The sequence below is a fragment of the Labeo rohita genome, chromosome 10 (genome assembly GCF_022985175.1).
Source record: "Labeo rohita strain BAU-BD-2019 chromosome 10, IGBB_LRoh.1.0, whole genome shotgun sequence".
Classification (NCBI taxonomy): domain Eukaryota; kingdom Metazoa; phylum Chordata; class Actinopteri; order Cypriniformes; family Cyprinidae; genus Labeo; species Labeo rohita.
The window spans coordinates 7,411,800-7,435,000 of NC_066878.1; the positions used below are offsets into that span (position 1 = coordinate 7,411,800).

A 23,201-nucleotide genomic window follows, 5' to 3' on the forward strand; every position below is an offset into this window, starting at 1 on the left:
AGCTGTGGATCCCATAGACTGGTATTATATGACTGACAGACTGCAACGGTGTGAATTAAAAGTCTTCGTTTGTGTTCTACTGAAGAACCTAGATCTACATCTCGGATGCCCTGGGGGTAAGCAGATAAACATTAAATTTTTATTTTTGGGTGAACTATCCCTTTAACAATAACAACACTGGTTTGAGTCTAGTTTAGTGCAGGTTTTTGCACTGAAATACAGCATGCAAAATTGCCAAAACTGTGTAGAGAATTTATTTTTGTTGTGATTTATTGTGTGGGTCTTGCAGTAGAGCTGCAGGGCTGAATCTCTGGGTAACAGCAAGAGAAACAGTACAGGTACAGTATGTGTGTAATATACAGTGCTCAGCAGAAAAGGGTACATCCATGGGTGGTGAACCTCATGGACAGCATTTTTCCACTACAGCAAATGTCGGTAACATAATTTGTTAAGAGTGAGTGCTGCCTCAGTGTAGTATTTGCTAAGCAGTAAGATAAAAGCTGAAGCCATCAGCATGGCAAAAGGGAAAAAAGCATTACATCGAAAACATGCAAACTAGAAGAAAGTGTCAGAGTGCTGTCAAAGTTTCAGATAATGTGGTGCTTTTACTTGTTACAGAGAAACGGGGTGTTTAAAAGCCCCCTGAGAGTGAAGTGGAGTGGAATCTGTATGTGTAGATCAGCGGCCTCATAGCGATAAGAGCCTGGGCTAGTGAAATAACAGGACCCGAGCTGACATTTGCAAGAATGAATTACACACATTACAGCAACTGAAGATTTTATGTGATTACTACATTTTTACAATTTGTGAAGAAAATGTAAGAGGTGCTTGTTAGTTCAAAAGTTGCTGTCGAGGTACTGTCGTCAGCGCGCGACAAAGACACAGCAGAGAAGAAATTATTGAAAAAACTTGCTTTTTTTGTTTTCTTTGCGCACAAAAAGTATACTTTGTAAGCTTTGTAAAACTACAGTTAAACCACTGATGTAACATGGACTATTTTAATGATGTTCTTACTAACTTTCTGGGCCTTGAATGCGTCAGTTGCGTTGCTGTCTATGCAGGGTCAGAAAGCTCTAAGATTTCATCAAAAATATCTTAATTTGTGTTTTATGGGTTTAAAACAACATCAAGATTAGTAATTATTTTTGGGTGAAATATTCCTTTAAAAAACATGTTAGGTAAAGACTTAAAGTCTTGTCCTGCTAAACATAAAATGGAAAATTAAAGTAAAAAACACATGAACAAACATCAGTATTCGTAGGACTATTTGCAGTGTTTTTTAAAAAAAGGGAATAAGTGAATCTCTACACTGTAGCTCTCTCACTGTCGCAGTCCCTAGACACAACACAGCCAACTTCTTGCTAAATAAATCAAACCAGACATCTTTGCAATTTATATTCTGAAATTTACATTTGCACTGGACAAATTACATGCACACTGGACTTTCTAGCATAATAAGCAGGATAAAGAGATGTATATTTCTTTCTCAGATCACACAGAGGAAGGGTGTTGTTATGGTTACATGTAAATGCTACCACAGAGAGGGAGCGACACACACAATAAGCAGTACACACACACAAAACACGCACGCTTCCGCGTTAGAGAAATTGTGATGTTGATTCATTGTGACAGAAACACTGAAACATGCTGATTGAGGAAAATCACTCAATAACTGACTCATATCCCATCCTGAGTCAGTGTGTGAATGAAGTTGTGCATGCATTGCTTTTACATTGACGTGTGTGCTTTCTATTCATAGTTTGGAGCCAACAGTGTTCACACCTCTGCATTCATATCACCAGAACTCAGTGGAGGCAAACTGGAAATTATACTTTTGTCATAATTTCCGGTTTCCCTCCACAGACTGCAAAACTCCAGCCTCACAACCATCTCCTTCCTCAACTGTGGAATTCTACAGGCATACAGTATTCCACAGGAGACATATTGTATATGTAGTCAAGTTTCTTCCCCTGAGATACACTAATATTAGTCCATGACATAGTTTACACAAAAATGAAAATTCTGTCATGAATACTTACAAGTTAAGATATTTTTGATGAAATCCAAGAGCTTTCTGACTCTGCATAGACAGCAACGCAACTGACATATTCAAGGCCCAGAAAGGTAGTAAGGACATCGTTAAAATAGTCCGTGTGACATCATTGGTTTAACCTTAATGTTATGAAGCTACGAGAATTCTTTTTGTGCGCAAAGAAAACAAAACTTAAGGTTGAACCACTGATATCCTTACCACCTTTCTGGGTCTTGAAAGTATCAGTTGTGTTGCTGTCTATCCAGGGTCAGAAAGCTCTCGGATTTCATCAAAAATATCTTAATTTGTGTTCTGAAGATGAAGAAAGGTCTTACGGGTTTGGAACGGCATAAAGGTGAGTAATTAATGACAGAATTTTCATTTTTAGGTGAACTATCCCTTTTTGTAAGTTTTTGTACCAAAACAATTTGCAGTACTCTCTCTGACCCTCTCAATTACAGGCTATTTTGGCCATAAGACTTCTAAATGTGAATTCTGACTGTTTTTCATCAAATCAATAGCTACCATCCACTGTTTAGTTACAGTTGTAAAGTGTATTTTAGACTGCATTTTTGCCTGTTATTGTGAGTAGTCGATGAGTACATTTGATTATAGTTTTTGCAGAAATTCATGGGTGAAAATGAAGCCCTTAACACATAAGAACGTATACTTTATAAAACAATCAATTTGCCATTTTCCTTTGAAAATGTAATTTTTCAATACAATACATATTACAGTGCATGTGGCAAAGAGGTTTGCATACTTGAGATAAAGAAGGAGGGTTGTACTAGAAATGCAAACAGCAAAATTTTGTGTTTGTACTTACAGTAAAACAGGAGTGTGTGAGAACAGGAAGACTTGTATTTGGCTTTTTTAGTACTCAAATGTCATACGTATCTAGGCAATACAGTGGAATACTGCAATAATTTTAGTAAACAACCACTATTAGTCAAACACTTTTTATTTTATTTCTATATTTATTATTATTTTTATTATTATAAAATTATATGGTATTTTAAAGTGTCCTAATATTGTGTTGGAATGCCCTACAACAGGTTTAAATGCATTTAAGGTCAGAAAACATTGTAATTTTCATAGAACATCGCAATTTTCTCTGAACCAAAATTAGTTATTCAATCAGTTCTGAGTGTGAGATCTGTAAACCCCTCCCTTTTTTTTAAACCTACTCTGCTCTAATTGGTCAGCTAGCCAAGCCTGTTGTGACTGGCACAGAGAGGAGTACTCGAGCAAGTACTCTGTAGCATGAGTCTATAGTTGTTTTTAATGTCCGTGGGTTGAAGCAACCCCAATCACGTCATATTTAGCCTCTGGAATGCTAATTTACCAGAGGGAACCCGAACAAAAAAAGTGTAATTTACATCCCGGAACGTGATTTTTAACAGGGAACCCCCTCGAAACTCGGTTAGTTTTAGCCTAGTTTTGGGTAGCAATCTGGTTTTGTGCTCAGCTGCTAAACTGTAAACACTTAAAACAATAATGGTGGATATGTTAGCCGAGTGCTAACGTGGCTATCTGATGAAACAACACAGTTTGTAAACCAAAATATATTTACATTCTTTATTATTACACAAAGTAACTAGAACATCAATCAACAGTCTACATTAATCAACATATTCTTAGGAAATAGTGGGTTCACAGCGAATTATCAGAGCTAATCAGAGCTATTTTAGTAAGACAGTTTTGTGGTTCACCTTCCAGGTTCACCTAAAGCTGAACTAGGTATACATCACAATATTAGCACAAAAACCTTGCTATTTTTAGCACTCAACTGAAAATGCAAACAACTTTGCAGACTGTTTACATTGAGTCATTTATTTGCTACAGAACACACCAGCACAGATTGGCTCAATAAGTCACAGATTTGTTAGGTTTGTGATTTTACTAACGCTCGACTTAGGAGTCATATTATGCAGGTACGTTAGCTACGTTACAAACTGCAAAAAAAAAATATATTTTTCGAAAACCCATATGACCTGCTCTTTATAATCCAATTTACCATTATATAACCTGCATAATATGACTCCTAAGTCGAGCGTTAGTAAAATCACAAACCTAACAAATCTGTGACTTACTGAGCCAATCTGTGCTGGTGTGTTCTGCAGCAAATAAATGACTCCCTACAAGGTCTGATTTCCTGTGTCTCAGCTTTTCCCAGCATCCGTGTTCTGCAAAACTGGCCAGCTCTGTGGCCCAAATGACTGGCTATGACACAGTACAATTATCTAGCACCCACAGAGGGGGCCTGCGGCATTAGACTGCAGCTGGGAAGAAGATATTGAGCATCTTTTAATGCTGTGGGAGCGGTGGATGCTGTACATCAGGAGGAGAGGAGGTGTGTATATGTAGAACTGCTGACAGGGGGCTATTTATCACAATGGATCTCCACAGGTGCACTGGTTCTCCTGAAATTTTCCACCTAGCACACAATAACGAAGCCAAATCGGAAATCTACAGCTGCATGTTGCTACCAGCTAACGAAGAACTAATCTCTGTTCTGCTGATTGTATTTAGAAACATATCTGGGAGAATCATAACAGCTGTTTAGAAGAGCAGCCAAACAGTGCTGTCGCATGGGATGTTTGGAGTGAATCTGGAGGCTAGAATATATTACGTAGTTCATAGTTTCTTTAAAATATGTACAAATATTTAGTAGCCTCTTGAAATTGGTTCAAACTATTATCATGTTGGCTCTTACACTCTAAAACATTTTTTTTCATATTGACTTCAGAACAGAGAACAGGTGAGCAAAGAGAGGTTTCTTGGAGTATCTTATAATGGTTCACTGTTGCTATTTTCCTACTACTTTTAAACATCAATAGCTCTTCTAAATGTCATGTAAAACAGTGTGATTCTGGCTGATCTAGGATCAGAGCGCGCACATAAGACAGCATGCGCTCATTTGAGAGTGCATGTGTGTGTAAGAAGTGGACACTGATGAATTCTGACTCACTCACTCAGAAACCCTGCTGGTTCACACGCAAACCCCTGAAGTGTGTGTATGCGTGCTTGTGTGTATAACAAACATCTCGCTCCAGGCTAGAAACATGTCTCATTTCCCAGAGAGACCACACCGATGTTCACATCAATCTAACATCAGTCCCACATAACGAAAGTGTCATGGAGAGACAGTTAACACTGAGTTTACATGATCAGGGGCTGCTGGGATATCAGTATCCCAGCTGTGATGACAGAAACATTCATTCAAAGTCAGTCACAACCAAAAAAATTTTGTTTTTCAGTAAAAATATGCAAACAACAAGATAAACGGTCTTGAGAAGCTAAATTGTGTGTCGTCAGAGAAAGGTATTTTAATAAGGAAAATCGAAAACTTTGGATAATTTACTGAAAAATATGAAAAACATATAAAGCAAAAGAATTCTTGCAGTGTATGTGAATTTATGTTTAAATAAATGAGGTCTACCTGACATAGAGCGAGCGTTTCTGATTGGTTCTGAGGGATCCGGAGCCAGAACTCATGCTGTGGTTCATCATCTGCTCTCGTAAGTCATGAATCTTGGCCTCGAAACGCCCGTACTCTGTAAACACAAACATAACCAAGCAAGCGTAAACATAATGCAACATTTTATTTATTTGTTTTTTTTAAATCAAACATCAAGCTCTGCAATGGCAACCCTAAAATCACTAGAACGGAACAGAGCACATGCAAACAAACAGTTTTAAACCAAAGTATTATTAGAAAGATCTCTTGGGAGAAATGCTGTCCAGAAAGGATGTGGTGTTGTAGAGTCTTAGTGTCTGAGATGACAGCTCCGATCGATACAAGCTACAGTAGCTATTCTGTGCTGACTTCTAGCACAAGGTCACACAGTCAATATAGGAAATGTAGAAGAAAGAGAAAGAGAGGGAGACGGAGCGAGAGATGGTTAAGTCATATTATGTTTCTTCTATTGTGGAAATGTATGATATCCGATAACATCCCACTTTTGTTTTTTCGTTATACGCAGGCTGATACGGAATCTCCACAGATTTCTACAGAACTGAAACGTTCATCATTCTGGAAGATAAAAAACAGTCGACTGTATATGATCCATTACTTAATATATTCATTTTTTAAGACACCCCACTGTTGTGTTTTGTTTCGCCTTCCTCTGGGGTGTTCAAGCCATGAGCCTCATACTCAAAGAAAAATATTAAAAAATGTAAATTTATGTGGGTAAAAGCAAATATCCTATTTCACAGCTATAATAGGATTCCATACTTCAAAAATATGATGATATTTTGGTAACACTTTAGGGAACAATTCTCTCTATTAACTAGTTACTTATTAACATACTGGCTGTTTATTAGTACTTATAAAGCACATATTCTGCATGACCATATTCTACATCCCTAATCCTATCCAATGCCTGAACCTTACTATTAATATGCAGCAAATTGAGTTTGAGGCAAATGCCGTAGTTTAAGGAGTAGTTTACTTCCAGAACAGAAGTTCACAGGTAATTTACTCATCCAAGATGTTCATGTCTTTCTTTCTTCAGTCATAAAGAAATTATGTTTCTTGAGGAAAACATTTCAGGATTTCTCTCCATATAGTGGACTTCTATGGTGCCCACGAATTTGAACGTAGAAAATGCAGTTTCAATGCAGCTTCAAAGGGCTCTAAACAATCCCAGCTGAGGAAGAAGAGTCTTATCTACCAAAACGATCAGTTGTTTTCTTAAAAAAAAAAAAAAAAAAAAATTGACAATTTATATACTTTTAAAACCTCAGATGCTCATCGGACAAAAAACTCCCATCTAATTTTCTCCTCCAACTTCAAAATTGTCCTACATCACTGCAGAAGTACCGATTCAGTGTTTACAAAGTGAATGTGATCAAAGTAGATCAAACTCCCTTTACAAAAAAAGTTAAAACAGCAATGTTGGGAGCTTTTCAACCTACCCTAACTGGCTTGAACCGGAATACACAGAGTTCACACCGAGCTAGACAATATGAGCATTTGAGGCTAAAAAGTATATAAATTGTCAATTCCTTCTTCCTCGGCTGGGATCGTTTAGAGCCCTTTGAAGCTGCATTTAAATGGCATTTTGGAAGTTAAAAATTGCAGGCACCATAGAATTCCACTATATGGAGAAAAATCCTGAAATGTTTTTTTCACAAAAATGAACACCTTGGATGACAAGCGGGTGAGTAAATGATCTGTAAATTTTTGTTCTGGAAGTGAACTTCTCCTTTAATGGTTTGTTAATAGAGAGAACTGGACCTCAAAATAAAGTGTGAATGATATTTTTAACTACATCTAATTCATAAAACCAGATTTAAAAAACAATGGTTTTCAAAATTAATATTAATAATAATAGCTATAATAATAAAATAGTTCTTAAACACCAAATCAGCTTAACAGAATGATTTCTGAATGGAATAATGGCAGCTGAACATTAATTGCGATCACAGAAATAAATTGCATTTTAAAGTAAAAAACTGTATTGTTTTTAACTGTTTTTAAGACTAAAACTTTCAAAAAAGTGGTAATACTTTACAATAAGGTGTCATTTGTTAACATTAATTAATGTATGAACTAAAATGATGAAACAATAAACAACATTTATTACACTGTAAATCTTTGTTTACATTAGTTAGTGAAAATAGAGTTCATTGTTAGTTCATGTTAGTTCATAGTGCATTAACTAATGTTAACAAAACCCAACTTGTGATTTTAATAATGCTTTAGTAAATGCTGAAATTAATATTAACTACACAATTAATAAATGCTGTAGAAGCAATGTCCATTCTTAGTTCATGTTAACAGAAGTAGTTAACTAATGAACCTTATTGTTAAGTGTTACCCAAAAATCTCACCAGTCCCAATTAAAAAATGGTGCAAGTACAATTTTCACTCAGAAATTGCTAGGGAATGTCACAGTTAGTTACAACAAAACGGCAGTGAAATTAAACATCAAATTTTGATGCACAAAGACCAAAATAGTATTTTCTTGTAATATTTTATTTAGCATATTATAACTCAACATTGTAGTGTATTTTTCAGGACGGCAAAGACACAGACATTAATGAGCTTTAATACATAGATTTGCCCTCCTAAAACAGGACTCAAGCTCTTTCAGCAGGTCATCTAGTGCATGGCTTGGCAGTTTGTTGAGGGTGCAGCACACCTCAGCCCTGTTTCAGCAGAGAACTACATCTGCTGTGGCTGCTGCTGAGACCAGTGTACACACACACACTGTGTGCTGAACCTGAGCACTCAGCAATGCCCCAAAGCCCAGTGTGAACACCATTAGACCAACCAAACCAACACGGCGGCCCCAAAAGAGCAGCTACCACACCTGAGCAACATGTTACAGCTGACTTGATTCCTTTTCTCGCTGCTTTTTTTATTCAGTCTCTTTCATTTTGTTTTAACTGATCTAAAAATACTTTATGCAAATAACTAAAGCACTAATCAAATAGATGATTTGAGCAGCTTCTGATATTTTAAATGAACATGAGAGTCATCAAAGGTTCTACTGAGGAATAAGGCTGATTTGAGAGCCCCGTCTGTCCTTGCAGGAACTCAAAGGTCAAATGACAAGTAAATTTTGTCATTAGGCTCCAGGCTGAGAGAGGAAGACCAAGGACAATTATGATGATGATACAATCAGTGAAAGCATAAAAAAAAGACCTGACTCACAAATATATCCGCATTCCCTCCTAACAAAATATACAGGCGTTATTCAAATCACTCCCACCTCTGGAAACTAAGCTCTACCTCTTTCTCTGATGGCCTCAATGTTATTTGAAAAGACAGGGAAAGCGCTAAACAACAAAAATGAAACAAAGAGATGCTTCTTCTCCAGAGAAAAAGACAGAAAGAGAGGAAAAACAGATTAAAGAGTCTCAGAGTGGTGCAAAGCTCAGACGGAGGATAAGTAGAGAACCCAAAACAATCCTGCAGTGAGGGACGCACTCATCCCGAACAAATCCACTCAAATGAAAAAAAAGATTGCTGAGCACACAAACCTTCAGGAGATGTTCTTTGGGAACATTGTTCCCAAAATATTCAATAGTCTTTTGTAAATAAAAACGGAAAAAAGTTCATACATTGAGAACTATTCACAAAGGAAGTTGTTGCTTAAGAAAACACAATGTGAAAAACAAAATCATGCAGTTTCAACATAAATTGCACTTTTGTAAAGAGTAACATTAATGTAACCTCAACTAAACCAAATTAAACACAATAAAACATGCTACACACTCACATACACACACGTGTGCTTGCGAATGCACTCTCACTTGAGCAGAAACGAATCAGCAACAGCAGAGAAACTGAAAAGGTGAGAGGCTAAAAGGATGGAATCAAGGATAAACGAAAGAACGCATGAATGAAAGAGAGAATAAAAAGAGATTCTCACTCTTGAGGATGCTCGCAGACTGCAGCAGCGTGAGAGATTGACCGCTCCCTACACACAAGCAAAGACTCTGCCACTCTACCGCCTCCTCTCTCTTCTCTCTCACACACTCTCTCCTCCAGACTTGCTCTCATTGGCTGGGATTCTAGAGTGGGCGGGGCTGAGTGTCTTAGAGTCCCTCCCCGCCCCCCCTAAAGTAGACCAGATCAAAAGCCATGCTGGATTTTCTCTCTTGATGTCGGCTTTGTGTTTTCAATCTGCAGCGTATTAGCTTGCTTAAAGGTAAACAAGCCACAAATCCAGCAAATATTTCAGCTTTAACTGTTCTTCAAACCTTGCGGATTTCACCAGCATATGAAGGGAATTGGTGCGCATAAGCAGCAGGCTTGTGAAGTAAACACGTGAATTGAGAAATCAATAGATTATTAACCACTGACCTGGGGTCAGATGGAAAGGTAAATACAGCAGGATAAAAATACAGTTTCACAGGTGTGAAGGGAGAGTCTCACAGGAAAATAAGTTTCTTTATAATGTTTACACTAAAATTCCCAAGGAGAAATAAAAATCAGAGTATTATACTATTATATGGAGTTACAAGATAGAGGTACAAATAATTGTAAAAATAAATTTTAAAATGTAAATGGTCAAAATTATACAAAAATGTATACTAAAGTTTATCAATCAATCAATTAGCTATTAGAATATATTTTGAAATATATTTTACTACTGTGATGGCAAAGCCAAATTTTTAGGTTATCAAGAAAATTTTATTAATTTATTATATTATATTATATTATATTATATTATATTGAAAACACTTGTAATGTTACTATTTTTGTAAAAAGATTGTGATCATTTTTTCAGGATTCTTTCATGACTAGATTTTTTTTTAAATGATGTGTTTTATATATTTATGCTGTCACAAAAAAAGAAACAAAGAAAAGAAAAACTTACCACGAACTTACATTAATATATATATCAAAGAAAAATCAAAGAAAAATAAAACAAAGAAAAATAAATTCAAATAATAAAAAAATAGATATCTAAAAAAATTATATTATATTACATTACATTACATTACATTACATTACATTACATTATATTATATTATATTATATTATAATTATATTATATTATATTATATTATATTGAAAACACTTGTAATGCTTAGTATTTTTGTAAAAAGATTGTGATTTTTTTTCAGGATTCTTTCATGAAAACATAAAAAAGGTGTTTTATCTCTTTGATGTCACAAAAAAAGTAAAAAAAAAAAAGAAAAAGAAAAACGTACCTCAAACTTGCATTAATATATATAATTTAAGTTTTTAATTAAAAATAATAATTACATTTTTAGCCATAATTTCTATAATAAATTATTTATATCAATTTATATCTATAGTTGTAACAAATTCTCATACATTTTTTTTATTTCAGGATTCTTTCATGAATAAATAAATTTTTTTTAAAAAAGATATGTTTTATATGCCTTTGCTGTCACAAAAAAAAAATTAAAACTTACTCCAAACTATTTATAATATATACAATTTTTTGGTTTAAATTAAAAATAATCAATTTAATAATTAATAATTGAAATATTTAATATTGCAGACTTTATCATCTTAGCAAATACCTTTTCTTCCCCGTGCAAACAATTTGATCATTTAATCTTTTTGCTTTCGAGATCCTGTATGTTTATATATGGGCTAAATCTAAATCTCTAAACTCCAAGACTCTGTTCAGATTCTACTGTAATTCACAAAAATTGCACCTTTCCCTTGAAAAGCCACAAGGATCTGCTGCACAAGGAACCTTCTAGACAGAAGAAAAGCTTTCTACCTCTGCCTGTCTCAGACCTGTATTTCAAGCTGAGAAATTCACAGAAGATTACAGGCTGTTTGGGATGATGGATTACCGCATGTCCAGAGACAAAAACTAAAAAAAACTGTACAGCGGATGTACGTTCAGAGATTCTGAGCACAGAAATGTGCACGTTAAAGCAGGTGCATTCAACACATCTGTCTTAATTTTGCAAAAATAGCTGCATTTACTGTCATGAATGTCGGTTTCGTATTAGCGTGCATGATGTTGGACACATCTAGGCAGACAGCCGCCCTTGCGCATCACTCATACACACACACACATTTATGTCAGTCTGCAGTGAGATGCTTTCAGTTAATAGAGGACAGCTTGTGTAGTCTCATTAGCTGCTGTGCAGTGACTCCAACATGCCAAATACAGCTCCACCCGCAGCAGGGGAAAAGAGCATCACTGCGCCAGGAGGTACAATCACAATGTGTGAGCTACAGAACTGGCAGTGTGACATTTGCAGGGAAGTAGAGACTGTAAATTAAGCCAGCATCATCTGTAATGTGTCAGCACACACGTGTGCACAAGATTTTAGCTAAAAATGCTACTGTATCTACAGACTGCAGCACTGAGATAGGAAGACGTTGGTGAGCGATCATTGTAATGGTGACAGTTTAAAGATGCGGTCAAATTTTGCTGAGCAAGATTTGAAATCACATACTTCCCTACTCTAAAGTAGGTGAAAAACCATGTAAAAAGAGTAGTATGTCCAAATTCACAGTACTCATAAAGGAGTAGGCAAAAAGTACCCAAATTACTTATTTTTACATTAACAATGCAATCAATATTCTATTTATTAAAGCCAAATATCTCATCAAATTAGTGTTTTTAAGCATTTTACATTTATTTCAAAATAAGAACTCTAAGCAGTAACAACTTAAACATTAAAGCTGCAAGCAGCTTTGAAAGGGCCCTCGCATCCGGGCTCACCACCACCCATTGGCTTTAGAAAAACTATGCATTTAAAAGTGGTAAATATAGAAAGAATATGTCAGGTTATATGTGCCAAACTTCCTGTTACCAGGTGGTGGCGCTATGACTATAACTGGATATTGGCATGTAGATGTCTTTAGGTCAGCACTTTTATCAAACATATGAAGTCTGGTGCAGAACATAGCGCATAACGCATGACGTATCCTGTTGCCAGCAGGTGGCACTATGATTATAACTGAATATTGGTCTTTGGATGAGTTCAGGCCAGGACTCTTACCAAACGAGAAGTTTGGTGTAGACTGGACATTGCATGTTTAAGTTAGTGTAAAACAAGTCATTTCCTGTTGCCAACAGGTGGTACTATGATTATAACAGAATACTGGCCTTTAGATGTGTTCAGGCCAAGACTCTTATCAAACGTGTCAAGTTTGGAGCAGATCGTATGTTGTATGGCTGAGCTACAACACCTTCTATTCCCATGGCAAAACGTCAAACTTTGGCAGGACACCACGGACATGCCCTTTAACGAAAACTCAAGATCTTCACAATTTAACATTGCTAAGGCCTTTAGAGTAGACTGACCAATAGGGGTGTAACGATACATGTATTCGTACCAAACCGTCACGGTACGGGCATCTCGGTTCGGTGCATGAGGCCTTACAACGAATACAGGCAATTCACCATCAATCCAGAAGGGGGCGCCCACAGTAATGCAAAACTGTTTGATAACTGCCAGCAGAAGAACAGCGAATTTTCAACTTTCCTCATACCAGCAAAATCATCTTACAAATAGAATGTCGCTTTCTGCCATTTGAGTTTCCTTTCCGTCACAAAACTGAACTGAAACTCAGCAGTTAACTAAATTAAATATATTTCAAGTATTTATTCCTTGTATGTGCATATGTACTGCAGATTTTATAGCCTATATATGACATAAATTTGATATAATATTTAGTACCATCACATGTAGGTGGAAAGATTTGTTTTTTTGTGTGTGTTGTACCAAAATCATATCGAACTGTGACCGTCGAACCGAGGTACGTACCGAACCATGACATCTGTGTACCGTTACACCCCTATTGACTAAATATAATGCTGATGCCTTTAAATCTCTATGAGGAGATTTGCCCCCTCTCACGTGACTTTCTCCCATTCATTCTCAATTACCCCCCACCAAACCCACTGCACATTTTAAGGGGTCTGTTACAGGGGCGTTCCTAGGATTTTAAAACATCCGGGGCTGGTGCCAAAACATCAGGGGCTAGTGGTAGTTGGTGGGAGCTCACATCATGCTCACATAAGATTTTGTTAGACAGAAGTGGTTAAACCTTGATCCTTTTAGGTGGGTCCAGGGGCATTAAACTGGGTGTTAAAGACCTTGTCACACTATTAACAATAGTAAATAGTAATCACTGCAAATAGCAAACATATCAAAGTAATATAACAAAATTATAACATTGCAAAAATATGTTAGACAAATAAAATAATACATTTAAAAATATATATTTATAACTGTAACAAATATATAGTTGCATGCAAAAATAGGGCCCTATTTTATTTTTTTCAAATTCTGTTTTCTGTTTTCATTTTTCTGGTCTTCTTTTTAATGGTTAAATTTAATTTTATTAATTCAAATGTATTTAATCAAGTGTCATTAATTAAAACCATGAATCTTATACAATTTACTGTCAATTTATCAAAAGTTAAGAAAAATTACATGTTGAGGACCCTATGAAATGTTTAATTTTTTTCTCACTTTACATTTTATTGTTACCAAATATGTTTTAGCATGTTTATTTGAATGCATAAAAACAAGTTTTATTTATTTTTACAATAGCCTTATGGAATTATGTGTATTTTTCAGATGAAGGTATAAAATAAAATTATATTTTATTTTTGGCAAATAAAGGGGATTTACTATTAAAATGTAAAACATGGAAGAAACATTGTGTGAAAAAAAATGTATACATTTTTATTAATTAATAGTAGTAGTAGTAGTAGTAGTAGTAGTAGTAGGCACGTACATTATACTGAATGATTAATAAAGTTAAACCGAACTTTTATTTTGACGGGTTGCTGACTTGTCGTGAATACCTTTAAATTTGACGCTTGTTTTACTCAAATGAAACAGTGAAATGCTCATGAAGTTACTCTCAGAGCAGTTCTGGAGATGTTGTTAATGTATTTATGTCCTCATTTAGTGAAACGGCAGACGCTGAAATGACTGCGCGTATCAGTATTACATGTATAGAAAACAAAACCGCGCACCCGCGCCGTTCATTCATAAAAAGACACGCAGAACATGCAGGATTCCTATTTAAATAGTCTTTTGTGGCATAATATTTACAGATACTAGTCCATATCGCGACTTGATTTAAGTTTAATGACCAACTTTTGATTAAATCATTCAAACGTTGTCAAATTTCGTGCAAATCATAGGGTCATACAAAAAAAAAAAAACATTCGGGGCTGGAGTAAAAACTTTCGGGGCTCAAGCCCCGAATGATTAGCCCTAGCGACGCCCCTGGTCTGTTAAAACTCAATGGGGTGAGGGGAGGCAAGAAAGACGTGGACTTTCGCTGTAAATTTACATGCTGGTTGGACAATGATTCTTTAGAAAAACGAGTGATTTATATACTTTTTAATTCAATATTTTGTAATGCTGCCGTTTTATTGTTTTATTTTTGTACTCCAAATTTTTTTCTAACCAAATAGTTTGAGGAGACTGCCTCCCTTGCCTCCTCCGAGGAAACAGCCCTGCTACGATATGTATGCGAGTACAGAATTTCGGACGCAGCTATTTCAAACCAAGCTGCTTCTTTTGGTCTTCATGCAAAAACCGTCAACTGCGCAGATTTCTATTGAAAACTGTATTTTCCATGCAAAGTTTTGCAGAGCAACTGTAAATGCAACGTGGAATAAATGTCTGGTTTAAGCGTACATGAGTGTGTGTAAACAGCAGTCCAGGCATGATGGTCATGTATGTTTGAATCCAGAGACTGTGTATCCTCTTGAGAATCTGCCAAAAGAACCTCAGCCTGAGAAACTCAGCCACAGGCTATCTGGGATCAGGGCCAAGCAGTGGCTAAACACTGGCAAAAGTCCACCTCACAGCCCATTAAAGAAATATATACTCCCAAACAACCCAAAGGGGTGTTCTGAAAACCACTTAAAGTCCAACAAGAACAACAATTAAACTTATATTTTTGTACTTTCTGAAGAAAACATAATGCTTAACTGTGAAAAACAATGCAAGGGTGTTCTAGGTGATTGCTAACGCGTTCTGAAATGTTTGAAAAGACATACGTGAATGCCTTTATGATATTCTGGTCTAAGGCTCAGATTCTTCCTTCAAAGCTTGTGTGATTCATTTTTTCTCGCCCGCCAGGTGAAAATTGTAAGCCTGATTGCTTAGAAACGTAATAGCACACCTCTTCTCAACAAGGTGCACAATTTGATGTATAATTCATGTCCGGAACAAGTTATGCACTGAAGTTAATAGACATGGAATATTAATAATATTCCTGAGAGGAGGAGAGATAACCTTGTGTGACCTTAAAATTACTTCTCAGAAGGTTAAACTAATTAGTTTTGTACAGTCCATGACAAAACAGCTAGAATGTGAATATAAATATTATAAATCATGTTCTGGAAAAAATACTTCTCTCTGAATGTTGCCCTTTAAATTAGTAACACAACGAAACTTGCATGAATGTGGCACAATCTGTCAAAACAATAGTACTACAGAAGATGCATTTTCTGTGGAAGTTGTTCAGATGTTTGGGCTTCATTAGAAAGAATGAGAAGGAGGGCAGAGGTTAGTCATAAATCAGCGGGACACACAATATTAGAGTAAAATACTCATTCATAGAGCTCTGGCTATCCAGCTCAATGATTAATGGTCCTGTTTGCTGCAGATTGCATTCTCTCTTCACACACAAACATTAGATGTTAGGATTTTTGATCGCAAAACCAGTTTTATCTGAGGGACACTGCAGATTTAATTAATAGCTCGTTGGCACATCAAAACAGGAAGGTTTTATTAGAAATTCTCAGTGATAAGAAATTTATAGTAGTCTACCCTGTTTGTAATAGTGTGTGTGGGTTTATTAAGCTATAACCAAATGTTAGCTAATTCTGTCAAAATGTACCTTTGAGGATGTCCCCAAAGATGCATATGATTCATATTTCATATAGATAATGAGTATTATATTTAGCAGTACATGTCTTAAATTAGGCTTATTTTTCTTGTTTTTATCCCAATTGTTCCCCAAGTCTAAGAATATATATGCGCTTAGAAAAATAAACTTTATTCAAAATATATTCTCTGAAAACATTAAAGGGGTCATCGGATGCCCATTTTCCACAAGCTGATATGATTCTTTAGGGTCTTAATGAAAAGTCTATAATATACTTTGGTTAAAAATTCTCAATGGTTGTGTAAAACAACACCCTTTTACCTTGTCAAAATGAGCTCTGCAAAAATCAACCCATTGTGATGGATTGTTCTTTTAAATGCAAATGAGCTCTGCTGGCCCCACCCCTCTCTTCTCTCTGTTGAGTGAGGAGCTGCTCTGAGAGTTTATTTACTTTAGCCTCATTTAACGCGTTTAGCCGTGCAACTTGCTAACTAGAATGTTATTAGGAAAGGTGATTGCAGAGATTTCCAGCAAAAACCCTTATACTCACTTCTGCTGTAAGTGAAGCTGGATCACAAATGATTTGCGTGAACATAAACGCATTTTTGTTGATCGGGAGGCACATTCCCTTCACAAACAAACGTAATCCACTGCATCTTCGGTGGCTCAGATATCAGGAGTAAATGACGACCACTATGTTCATTATTACATCCAGCAACACAACACCTCAATCGCTCAATCAGAGATATTCTTGTCTCATTTATATCCATGCTCCGGCATCGAAACAATGGAGGTTGGACTGTTACAGCTGATTTAAGGTGGGTCTGAGGTAAGACGCTCATGTCAATCAACTATCGTGGGAGCGGCCTCTGCCGGTGTGACCCCTTTAATATTTGCATTGGAAAACAAACAGTGTTTTAAAGGAACAGTTCACCCACAAATTAAAATTCTGTCATTAATTACTCACCCTCATGTCATTCCAAACTTATAAGACCTTTGTTCATCTTCGGAACACAAATGAAGATATTTTTTATGAAATCCAAGAGATTTCTGACCCTGCATAGACAGCAACGGTAGTACTACATTTAAAGGCCCAGAATGGCAGTAAAGACATTATTAAAATCCATGTGTCATCAGTGGCTCAATCGTAATGTTATAAAGCTACGAGAATACTTTGTGTGCACAGAAAACAAAAATAACAGTTTTATTCAACAAATTCTTCTCTTCCCTGTCAGTCTTTGACAATCTTTAATTTATGTTCTGAAGATGAACGAAGGTCTTACGGGTTTGGCATGACATTCTTGGGTGAACTATCCCTTTAAGAAAAAGTTTAATTCTAATTTGTTTTATATAAAAAGAACATAAGTTTATGGTGAGTCCTCATTTAGATAGCTAGATACAGTGAGTGTGTGCGTGTGTGTGTTTGTGTGTGTGTATGTACAGAGTTCCCTTAGGTGTCCTTGGCCCATCATTGGCTGTCTGGCTGTCTGTTGAGTTTAGTTTATGCACACTGGTGATGTCAGTATGTCCGCACTAGTGGCCTCAATCCTCTCTACCAGAAAGCCACACTAACAGAACCACACACACACAAATGAAAATGTCAGATCTGAAAAACCTTTTCAAACCTATTGTTCTCTCTTTCAAAATGCCAGCTAAAAACTGCAATGTGTTTGGAGAGTAAATCCACGATTTTCCATCAGCTAGCACTGAGGGACAGTCATTTAATTATTTTTTATGTTTTTTGTAGTGATGGTGTAGTGAAATCTAGAAACAAAATACTGCAATCTGTCCATCCTCTCCTGGAAGAGAAGATGGTCTGTCAGTCAATATGTGGATCTGTGTGTGAGTTTCAGTGTATAACTTATTACTGTGAAATTACCAAGGTTCAGGAAGTGTTTGCTGTACCTGCAGGCACTCTGATAAAATAGCATGTAATCATGTTTCCCAGAGATGGAACATAAGATAAGGCAACGCTGTCTGACCATGCTTAAAGGAGAAGTTCACTTCCAGAATAAAAATTTCCTGATGATTTACTCACCCCCATGTCATCCAAGATGTTCATGTCTTTCTTTCTTTGGTCGCAAAGAAATTAAGCTTTTTTGAGAAAAACATTTCAGGATTTTTCTCAATATAGTGGACTTCAATAGTGGTCAATGATTTGAAGGTACAAATTGCAGTTTCATTGCAGCTTTAAAGATCTCTACACGATCCCAGGCATGGAATAACGCATCTTCACGCATTATGTAATCATGTTGGTTTTTGTGTGGTTAGTTCTTCATCTGTGTGCTTCGGTTCAAAAGGAATGGTAGGACGACAAACACCACCTCATTTGCTCCAACTTTAAAATCATCTGACATTGTTGTTTTATCTTTTTTTGTAAAGGCCGTTTGACTTTCTTTGCACGTTCGTCTACATCACACGTGACCTTTCCAACATGATTACGTAATGCGTGAAGTCGGGCTGGTGCAAGATGAGCATTTGTGGTTAAAAAGTATATACATTTTTGATGTTTTAAGAAAATGTTCAATCTTTTTGCTAGACTAGACCCTTATTCCTCGCCTGGGATAATGTAGAGCCCTTTGAAGCTGAACCGAAACTGCAACTTAGACCTTCAACCCGTTGGCTCTGATTGAGAAAAATCCTGTTTTTTTTGCTGTAATTTCTTTGCGACTGAAGGAAGACAATTACGAGGAAATTTTATTCTGGAAGTAAACTAATCCTTTAAATCGGTCTACCTTCTACCTACCTGTTCTGTCTTTACATTAATTCCTAAGTAAGCGATTTTCCTTCTTTAAGAGCAATTTCAGGTTTAGGTTATCTTCACAAAGGGGCTTTTTTCAGTAAATGTTATCCAGTTCAAATATTTAATCGATCGTTAGTCCTAATTATCACAGACAATAATCAAATCATAATTAAATGTATGATATATCCCCTCCAAGGTTTACAAAATGGTCTGAGGAGTTTCAAGATATAAGAGTCTTACTGTAAGAATATCAATTTAGCTGGTCTATGATTTCGCTTGATTATCAATCCATCTTCAGCGTTCTGGGAATGGTACATTTTATGTGTTGCTACACAATCATATGACTCGGGGAGTTGCTGATGAAAAGGACCCTTGGAAAGCCCATCTCAGCAGTCCCACAACACCCCTGCAGAAAGTGCAAGCTTGCATTAAGCCCTGCACCTTAATGAGCTCAACCTCCCCAGAATCGATCCCAAGAGCATCAGGGGAATTGGATTGAGCCACGGAGAAAAGATCAGCCTAGTTGGAACTACGACTCTATGACTAAATACTCATAATGCTGACTATTGTGAACTTGTAAAAGCACCTCCAAAACTTATTGTGAAAACCCACAAAACATCTATACTAAACAGTTTTGCATAGTGGCTGCACGGCCATATTGCAAACGGAGGAAATTGCGATTAGAATTAAATATTAATGCAAAGAGAATCGATTTTTGTGGACTCACAATACCCCTAACAAAGGCTTGGTCGGCAAAAGTCCAACATTATCATACAACTCAGCCAAAATTTGGGAAATTATGCATGGGGTCTCTGAGAAAGTTGGGAGTTACTGGTTCAGCAATAGAACAGAATGTCAAAAGTTGTTGGGAGCTGCTCTAGAAACCTCTGATGACTTCGTCTCTTGCTGCCATCTGAATAAAAAAGCATCCTTATTTATGAATGGGGAATCCTATGCACTTGCCAAATTCATTCCTCCAGAGCACTTCCGCCCCTTAAGCTCCTGCCAGACAGGGATCGTCACCTTATCTATGTCTCTCCTCCACGTATCTACCTACTATATAGGACGTCATCTAATGATAGGCTGGATGGGTGTCAGAAGTTAGAAAAATATATCATCAGTCTTTAGTATGATTATAGCTGGCCTCTTAAAGTCAAATAATATCAACTCAAACCAGATGAGGAACAGCAAAAGATCATATAATATCAGAAATATATTAGAATGCTAAAATAAACCATCATGTTTCAGTCTTATAGTAGGAAACTTTATCATGTGTAGTGTTATTTTAATAATGCATGCATTAAATGTACGATTGCTATTGCATTAAATACAAATACCAAGCTGCATCTGCAAACAGACTAAATCTGTACTAATATGTTCAAACATATTAGTTTAGAAAACTACTATAGACCAAAAGTGGTCCGTGTTTGTGTGGGTTAACATGCTTCTGTGAGTGTGATCTGTGTGTGTTTGTTGCTTTCAGCAGGGGGCAGCAGGTAGTTTGGGTGAGGAGAAGGTCAGAGGTGGAAAAGGAGGAAAGGAGAGGAACGGAGACAGTGAGCAGTGCAGTAAGACAAGCATGGCTGCTGACCCGAACCCTGACCCTGAGATCTAAATTTAGCTTCTGTTAGAGAACATATAACCTAAAAAGACCCATTTTTGCTGCTTTTATTCCATGTGTGTTAGCTCCGGGACTATCTATATTAATGGTTTTCAACTCCAGATCTCAGGACAAACCTCCCAGAATGTTTTAGAAGTCTCAGCACACATGAGCTGAATCAGCTGTTTTGGTTAGTGAGACATCTAAAAGATTCTGGGAGGTTGGTCTTCAAGACCAGAGTTGAGAAACACTGATCTGATCTAAGTAGGCAAATTTAAATCATAAATGATACACAGACTTTGTCTTAAACGGACCAAAAATAAGAGCCAAAATAGGTATTCAAAAATATAAGACAAAATATAAAAAACGTACCTTACACTATGTAATGTATCAACATAAAATATTGTTTTATAGTAAAAAAAAAAATTCTAGTTCTAGTTACTTTTCCGAGGACCACAATGGAAATAAACTTACAGTATGGCTTTTTTGTGTGTATTTTATCCTTGCCAGTTCTAAAATGCGTGTGAAGCAGTTTTTAACAGGCTTTTAAAATAAATAAAATAATAATAATAATAATAAAACTATTTAAAATAATAGTACTCAATGTATTTTACTCAACTGCAACTTGCAAATGCAATAAATCAGTCCTTCCTGATATCTGATTATAACAATTAAATACACACTACTGTTCAATATTTTGGGGTCAGTAAGATTGTTTTTAAAGAAATTAATATTTTTATTTAGCATTACATCAATCAAATTTTCAGTCATAAGGGTTTTTTTTACCAGTCATAAGGGTCCATTTTTTTTTTACATCATCTGAATAAATAAGCTTTCCACTGATGTATGGTTTGTTAGGATAGGACAATATTTGGCCAAGATACAACTATTTGAAAATCTGGAATAGATTAAAAAATAAAAAATAAAATCAAAATACTGAGAAAATCACCTTTAAAGTTGTGCAAATGAAGTTCTTAGCAATGCATATTACTAACCAAAAATTACATTTTGATATATTCACAGTAGGAAATTTACAAAATATCTTCATGGAAAACGATTTTTACTTAATATCTGAATGATTTTTGGCATAAAAGTAAAATAAAAATTGATAATTTTGCCTCATACCATGCATTTTTGGCTATTGGTATATTTGGCAAAGTGCTACTTAACGCTGGTTTTATGGTCTAGGGTCACAAATGTAAATACTATCATGGGAAATATATTAAAACAGAAAACAGTGTAATAATTTTTCACATTATAACTGCTTTTTTTTTTTTAAACTAATGTAACCACAAAAACATAAAAAAAAACAATATAATCTAATACGTATGATTTATCTCTTATGTACCTCATTTCTAACTTCAATTTTATTCATTTTTGCTAAAAGTAAAAATGTAAATTATCTCCCCTTGTCTTGATATCTTGATCTCCCAGGATTAATATCTGGATGTGTATGTACTGAACAGCAGCCGTCTGTGTGGAACGGGCGGGTTAGAGCCAAAAACAAACACGACAGGAGCCAAGGAGTTTATCAAGTGAGGCAGCAGGCAAGGGGAACACAGGATGCACACAGGATTATCAGGAGAGCAAGGTCTCTCTCTGTTCCTTTCCCCTGAATAAGAGGCCCATGGTCAGAGCCGCCACTGGGGCAAGAATGCGACCACGTTCCTCAGTCAGACTGCAAAGAGTTAGACAGAACCTGAGCTGTGAACTTCAGATCTAAGTGCTGTCTTGGGGTTCCCAAAGGAACTGTAAAATTAGCGGTTTTAGTGGTCGAGTCTTTAGTTGTGGTCTAGCTCTGTGCAGTCTGTCTGTGTGGTACTGCTCTTGACCCAGGTGCTGATCACATGGCACAAACCTGCAGTTGGAGGCGGGGCCCGGCGTGGGGAGCACAGGGCAAGTTCTGACGGGTGAAAAAAGAGAGGACATATCAGTACACACCTGACCACGCTGCTACATCCGTCTCTCTCACCTATCACAGACTGTATGAGCACACACCTGCAGCTCATGCTATGCAAACCTCATACACCCTTTCCAATATCATAGATTACAATTTAATGATAAAGTGTGTCATTTATGGCACCCCTAGTGGCGACAATTGGAAAAATAATGCATGCTACATTTAGAGTGTTGCAGGAATTAATCTTTAGCAAACCTACATTTTCAGAAGCAATTCAGTCTTCAGCATCACAAGATCCTTCAGAAATCATTCTAATATGCTGATTTTGTGCTCAAGGAGCATTTTCTATTATACCAGCTGAAAACGGTTGAGCTAGAAGTACTGTCACATGGAAAAAATGACACACTTCACCTTTAAGTAAGATAAGCCAGTAAAAACATTCTCAGATCCGAGACTACGCTGATGCATCCGACCCCATCTGAATGGGTCACTGGAGTCCAGAGCCGCCAAACCTCCTAACTGACACTTATCAAACATGGCACCTCGACACTCCAAGGGCACATGCGCTATTCTGTAACAGTCAGGAGGAATAATGAGCACACC

General features: G+C 36.4%; 1 protein-coding gene across 29 annotated transcripts in view; it reads right to left on the reverse strand.

Annotated features, from left to right (window-relative positions):
* The window catches only part of dlg2 (discs, large homolog 2 (Drosophila)), a 273,796-nt gene that overhangs the window by 27,269 nt on the left and 223,326 nt on the right, over positions 1 to 23,201 (reverse strand). For 19 of the 29 annotated variants that reach the window (XM_051121178.1, XM_051121177.1, XM_051121184.1 and 16 more), the window contains 2 exons: positions 22,557 to 22,601; positions 5,475 to 5,589 (listed from right to left, as the gene is read on the reverse strand). In XM_051121178.1, the coding sequence (XP_050977135.1) occupies positions 5,475 to 5,589; positions 22,557 to 22,601 (160 nt within the window). Of the gene's footprint in view, positions 1 to 5,474; positions 5,590 to 9,420; positions 9,483 to 22,556; positions 22,602 to 23,201 lie in introns of those variants that run through there. The other 10 variants (XM_051121189.1, XM_051121186.1, XM_051121202.1 and 7 more) reach the window with 2 other exon arrangements.